The sequence below is a fragment of the Cydia strobilella genome, chromosome 24 (assembly GCF_947568885.1).
Source record: "Cydia strobilella chromosome 24, ilCydStro3.1, whole genome shotgun sequence".
In the NCBI taxonomy this organism is placed as follows: Eukaryota; Metazoa; Arthropoda; class Insecta; order Lepidoptera; family Tortricidae; genus Cydia; species Cydia strobilella.
Window position 1 is genome coordinate 9,178,450 of NC_086064.1, and position 6,894 is coordinate 9,185,343.

General features: G+C 37.8%; 2 protein-coding genes across 2 annotated transcripts in view; one reads left to right on the top strand and one right to left on the bottom strand.

Moving 5' to 3' along the window:
- The window catches only part of LOC134752009 (uncharacterized), a 62,532-nt gene extending 61,542 nt beyond the window's left edge, over nt 1-990 (top strand). Inside the window, exon 4 of the mRNA XM_063687563.1 lies at nt 375-990. Coding sequence (XP_063543633.1) covers nt 375-896 — 522 coding nt within the window. The 3' untranslated portion in view covers nt 897-990. The remainder of the gene's footprint in view (nt 1-374) is intronic.
- A 994-nt stretch (nt 991-1,984) lies between these two features.
- On the bottom strand, nt 1,985-5,383 carry LOC134752386 (uncharacterized). Its single transcript, XM_063688094.1, has 2 exons — nt 4,941-5,383; nt 1,985-4,007 (listed from the first exon to the last, which is right to left on the bottom strand). The coding sequence occupies exons 1-2, from the start codon at nt 5,128-5,130 to the stop codon at nt 3,502-3,504; spliced, it is 696 nt and encodes a 231-aa protein (XP_063544164.1). The 5' UTR covers nt 5,131-5,383; the 3' UTR covers nt 1,985-3,501.
- Between the last annotated feature and the right edge of the window lie 1,511 nt (nt 5,384-6,894).

Below are 6,894 nucleotides of genomic sequence, written 5' to 3' on the forward strand. Positions count from 1 at the left end.
AAACCCCTCCCCCCCTTGTGTGACGTCACATTTTTTTTAATGAAATCCGCAAATCGAATTAATTATATATTATTAACATTTTATCAAAATATTTCTGACAAAAAAAAAAGTAATTTTATAACACAAAACAGATTAGGAAATAAAATTAAACGATTAAAAACTATTATCGTTACAAAAACTTGTTATTTAACTGTGCAGCGAATAAAATAATTTAAATAAGTTAGTGACGTCACAAAGTTTGTGACTCCCCCTCCCCCTTGTCACAACATGTCATATTTTCTTGACCCCCCCCCCCCCCAAACGTGTGATGTAATTAACGGATGACTCCAAAGTAGGCTGATTAAAATTTTACTAAAATATTGTTTGTTTTACAGGAATCGGAGGAGGAGACAGCAACAGTGACGAATAACGCTCAAGAAGACGTTTACACCGAAGTTGTATACCTTGAACACGAAGAGAGCCCTAAAAGAGCTCCAAAACCTATCGAAAAACCAATAAAACCAAAACAATACATAGAAAGACGCACCAAAAAGCGAAGAATAAGCTCCTCTTCCGACGACGAGCCATTAAAATACAAGAAAAAAAGAAACGACGATGAAATCGAGCAATTTGGAAAATACATAACATGCTTACTGAAAAAAATGCCTCAAGATACTAGTATGGAATTGCAAATGGAAATTGTGAATTTGATAATGAAAAAACAGTTGGAGCAAAGGAAAAACGAAACGTTAGTTTTGGCGGCAAGGGAAAGCAAGATGGCCGTCGAAACTGCCGATGGCGGGTGTCAAACTGCGTTTGAGATTAAAATTAGTGATGAGAAGAGTTTAAGCAATGGATATTCGTATAGTATTGAGAAAATTGTGAATGATGAAACGGTGTTGCAGAGTAACGTATAAAACTAATGAATATAGGTTAATACAAAGTATTAACGAGCCAAGTTTTTTTACATATCTTTGTATGTATTTTTTTTATTAAAATTAAATGTTCTGCCATAAACCAACTAAGGTTTTTTTTTTAATTTTGTTGACCGTTGAATGAATGGCTAGAGGAAAAACCGGCCAAGTGCGAGTCGGACTCGCGCACGAAGGGTTCCGTACCCAAAAAACGCACTTTAATATTTATATTATTCTGTTTTTAGTATTTGGTGTTATAGCGGCAACAGAAATACATCATCTGTGAAAATTTTAACTGACTAGCTATCGGGGTTAATGAGATACAGCCTGATGGTGACAGACGGACAGCGGAGTCTTAGTAATAGGGTCCCGTTTTTTCGTACCCAAAGGGTAAAAACGGGACCCTATTACTAAGACTCCACTGTCCGTCTGTCTGTCACCAGGCTGAATCTCATGAACCGTGATAGCTAGACAGTTGTAATTTTCACAGATGATGTATTTCTGTTGCCGCTATACCAACATATACTAAAACGCATCGATCGAAGCTTAATAGCATCGATCGCAGACGTTTCTGCTTGTTAAAAATTAATATACTAAAAAGTACAGAACCCTCGGTGGGCGAGTCCGACTCGCACTTGTCCAGTTTTTATTACCCTTCGTGCGCGAGTCCGACTCGCACTTGGCCGGTTTTTTCTACCGAGCCACTGTTCATGTTCATGTTCCCTTCTTGACCCTACCTACTTTAAATACACCGCTTGCGTTGCATACTCGTAAAGAATTCGTCACGTAACGCAAGCGCAGCCGATGGCTACGTAGAGATTAGAGACGTGCTGCTGCGTACGCATCCGGTGTGTCCTGGGCTTTAATATGATAGGATGATAAGGTCGAATATGATAGTAGCAGCTAGGGAACAAATTAAATTATTTTTATGAAATATTTTGATTTGAAAGACGGACATGTAACGTAAGCAAACGAATTTTAAACATGGTGGGGGCCTCTTTTGGGGGGTAAATGAGAAAATTAAATTTTTAAACTATATCGTGCAAATCGTGTTTACATCAAATGTGTTAGGTATCAAATAATAGAGCTCGTTGTGAGAATCGCAAATATATAATTTTTGTAATTTTAAAATAAATAGTTTAAGTTATTCAAGAAAATAGTCAAAAAATAAAAACCGGCCAAGTGCGAGTCGGACTCGCGCACGAAGGGTTCAGTACCATTACGGAAAAAACAGCAAAAAAATCACGTTTGTTGTATGGAAGCCCCATTTAAATATTTATATCATTCTGTTTTTAATAGTATTTGTTGTTATAGCGGCAAGTCGGCAACAGAATACTTCATCTGTGAAAATTTCAACTGTCTAACTATCACGGTTCATGAGATACAGCCTGGTGACAGTGGTGACAGACAGACAGATGGACAGACGGACGGACAGACGGAAAGCGGAGTCTTAGTAATAGGGTCCTTACCCTTTGGGTACGGAACCCTAATTACCATTCCCCCCTTTATCTCCGAAACTACTAAAATTTTGAAAAAAAAATACCCAAAATAGTTATTTACCTATAGATCACAGGAAAACCTATTAGAAATGTACAGACAAGCGTGAGTCTTAATTATTTAGTTTTTGATCCGACCCCAACGGATTTTTCGAAGAAATTTCACTCACGTTTTACATAAAAAATACATTGTTAAAAATTGTGTAATGTACCGAACGGGTCTATTGTTTCCCATATAGTTTAAAGTCATAATGTATTGTTTGTCCACATTTTGGTTAGTCATAATTTGTTTTTTCTCAGAAACCTAATCCCCCATCTCCATTCTGCCACCGTGGGCCTAGTCGCGGACTTGCGTTTCACCCTTACGTCGTTAGGTTACTCTGCCACTGATTCGTACTAAGCGCTATGCATCCAGCTTTATCATGCGAACGGCTAAGGAGTGGAATTCACTTTCTGCAAATCTATTCCCAGTCTACTAATAACGTCTATAACTTATGGATCTTTTTAAATCGAGAGTGAATAGACATCTTTTAGGTAAGCATGATCCACCCTAGACTGCATCGGCAGTAATTCGGCACTTACCATCAGGTGAGATTGCGGTCAAATGCTTGCCTTTTTGTAATAAAAAAAAAACTTTTCAGGATTGCCATAAAACAAACCTAACCTAACCTATCTATAGGATAACCTGAGGAAAATTATGAAAGTTAACGGTTTTCAGAAGTATGACTTATGTAATGACAATCATTACATTATGACTCAATAATTATGTCAAACAAAGGGACCCCGCACGGAACCCTTGGAACGCGAGTCCGACTCGCACTTATCCGGTTTTTGAGCTCTAGTTGCACTTCTAGTTATTCCAGTTCATAGACATAGTACATACAAGTAGTTATAGACGCGCCACCGAGCGACCGGGGGTAAGAGAAAGAATATTTTTTCTTTCACTTATAAATTTCGGTATTTCACCATCGCCTCCTACCTATGATGCCACCCGGTCGATGATAAGGACAAAGCATGGCACTATTTTCTCTTTCCTCTTATAGGAATCGCAATAAGACTATCTTTCTCTATCAAAGAGTGTCAGGCCCTTGTATCAATAGAGGTTTTTTACTTCAATAGTATTGAGGATCGTTCGTCCCATGCCCTGTCCAATCCGCAAACTGTGCGTCTTTAATAACTTTCAAAATATCTATTTTCGCTTGTATCCGCAAATGTTCCGGTATTTTACGAAACTCTTTCACCAAAGACAAGCAAAACAATTGGTCTTCATCTTCCGTATTACTATCGCTTTCTCTTTCTCTCTCTTTCTTATTAGACGTCCCAGAATCACCGTCCGAGAAAGGATCGACAAGTATTTCTATTTTCTTCTTTTTAAATACCCGATTAACAACGGCCAGCGGGTCGTCGTCATCGTTATGTATAACTTCGTTTTTAATTTCGGTAACGTTAATAACGTTATTTGAGTCTTTGCTAGATGCGACGTCGGCTAAAAACATGAGGTGGTCGTAGAAAGCGTATTGTGTTACTTTTTTCTTGTCGCTGCCAGGTTTGGTTCTTGCTTTGTGGGTTTTGACGAAGCAGTCGCGTATGTTCCTCCATTTTTTCTGAAGATGCACGCCTGTAAGAAAAGAAAATTATTTAGGGAAGCTTGTACGTTACAGTCTGGCAAAAAAGAGTAGAAATTAAAAAGTGGCCACACAACAACAGTGGTTCCGTACCCAAAGGGTAAAAACGGGACCCTATTACTAAGACTCTGTCACCAGGCTGTATCTCATGAACCGTGATAGCTAGATAGTTGAAATTTTCACAGACGATGCATTTCTGTTGCCGCTATAACAACAAATACTAATAACATAATAAAATAAATATTTAAGTGTGGCTCCCATACAACAAACGTGATTTTTTTTGCAATTTTTTTTTCGTAATAATGGAAATAATAACGTGCTAGTCAGTGTTATCTGTTGGCTAACCCATTATACTTATTTGCATATTTTTACATGCAATTAATGTAAAACCACCATCTACCATCCAATCATCATCATCGTTAGCCATATGCTTGATTGCCAGCAGCGTGGTATAAAAATATGCCCGTATCGGGAATCGAACCCACGTCTTCGTAAACATCAAACATTTATTCAGCAAATAGGCCACAGGGGCACTTTTACATGTCAATTTTTACAATAAAATTAACAAAAACAATTACAAATATGGAATCAATGAAATATTAGATACTTTGCTAGAAATGTACCCAATCTCTAAATGTCGAATTACACAAAAAAAAACTAAAATAATATATACAAACAACAGACAAGTACTAAAATTGTTTATATTACAATAATATAATAGGTATTATAATATTATCGGACATTGTTTAGTGATGTAAAAGTCTAGGTGTCAGAGATAAAATATATATAACTAAAAAAAACGATCATCAAATTATCCTTAGAGGTGTAAAGGGTCTCCAAGACTTGAATTGTTATATAAATAATTAGAGTTAGTTTAAGGAGAGTCGTAAGGAGAGTTAGTGTTAAAAAACGTATTTTTTACTTACATACTCGTTTCCTCTCCTCCCTCGTCAGAGCCTCATCCCCGGCGTATTGCTCCACCAACTCGTTCCACGCTTGCAACTTCAGCTCCCTGTCCACGTAATCGGGGCATTTAGAGTTCCAAATCGTAGGCCGGTTCCTAATCTCGTTTATAAACTTTTCTGTATCGAAATCCATCTCTTTAATCAACAGCATGCCCTAAATATTAAGTCCATAAGACCTACCTTATGACTTCAAGGCCTTTTGAAATGTTACAAAATAAAAAAGTTACAAATTAGTATTAAATTACTGCGTGCGATGCAAGACAATTTGTTAACGTTATCAGCTATGTTACGAAAATATGTTATCTATCAGCCGGTATTCAATCAATAATTCAATACGCTCTTGTCAACATATTTTAGAGCACTGTCCAGGTAGATATTTTTGACACAAACATGACATGAATCACTTCACGACTTGAGAGGAATAACGTTATTGTTATTCAACGCGGTATGGCTATAAAGTCGGTATTCGTCTGAATTCTTCATTTGGTTTCACTAGTATTTAAAAAATCTTGATGTAGGTATCTTTGAAAGGCGAAATAGTGAAGCGTGAGGCTGTTATTAAACAACATTAGTTATTATTATTCCCAGCAATTCAAACCGCGATTATTTTGAAAATTGATCCAACATTGTCATTATCTTGCAAATAATGTTCAAGTTACTTCACCCGGCGTTTCAATGTTATTAAATTTCGTCTTCATTAAGGATACGCAGTACAAACAGCAACACTTAACAGTCTCCCTTATGCCATTTGTAATACGGTTTACATTTATTAAACGTTGTGTACGACGTTACAACGGGCGAACATACAATGCGTGCAAAACTAGATTTCTAGTTTTTTCGAGCGATATATGAATTTTTGACCACTTTCCTCGTATATTTTGACTAATTTACACACACCCGGAATCGGCGACGGGTAGCCGTTCACTAACGCGACGTTGCGAGCTCCGGGCTCCGGGCGGCGGTTGGCCCGCAAGCGGCGTCGGCAGGCGGGTCGGTCGGTATCGCGCGGTTTCCGCAGAGCGGGACGGCGATGTACACCGTCTCGCTTGGACTAGACTGGGCGTGCCGCCGTGCGGGAACCGTCGCGTATCGTGAGAAACGCAGTGTAATGGTCTCTACAGACAATCGCACGCGATTTGTAAATGCGAAATTTGGTCGTACGATTGAATACATTGCTCCTACTAGCCAGCAATTACTTAAAATCACATGCAATTAGACTTTTTATACGTCGAATTGACCACTTGTAAAGTTTCGCTGGATAGGGCCCAGGTCCCTATTTCACCACGGTGACAGGTGCGGTTACAGGCCTTCATAGGCTACCGTTACCGCTTACCATAGGGCGGGCCGTATTCCTGTTTTGCCGCCATCATTTTACTATAATTTAAAACAACTTCATTATATCGGCAAAAAACAGGTATTTCTCTTGCGAAGTTTATTATGATGATGATGACAATGGGGAAGGCGGCTGAAAGCTAATTGTAGATGGCGCCACTAGAGTATGAGACAACTCGACCAACTCGTTGTATGAAAATTAAAACTGAAAAAAATATTTGTATTTAATAAACCAATGTTTAATAAAACTTCATAATTAAATTCTCTGTATAAGTATTAAACTTTGTATCTGAGGCCAAGAAACTGTCGGATAAAGTTTCAATTTCAAAGCTATTCAAATAAAAAAGTTTTGTTTTGACAGGAGCATGTAGGTTATTTTCATGTACGTAACATTTTTATTTAAAAGAGTTTTCGGTAATTCTTGACAGGAAATGAGTTCTGTGTCGGAATTTCGTACAATTGTCATGTTTCTTGTGACAATTGTCATTAGCTTGGCACAATAAGTATTTACTTATTTATTGGCGATATAATGGAGTTTTTTTATTATTAAAATGTTGGTGGCAACCAAGCACACCGCCTGTTC

Bases quoted from the DNA above. Each gene is read 5' to 3' on its own strand.
- LOC134752386 (XM_063688094.1), bottom strand. From the start codon at position 5,130: ATGCTGTTGATTAAAGAGATGGATTTCGATACAGAAAAGTTTATAAAC. The intron at 4,008-4,940 runs GTAAGTAAAAAA...CTTTTCTTACAG, and splicing joins GGAGGAGAGGAAACGAGTAT to GCGTGCATCTTCAGAAAAAA.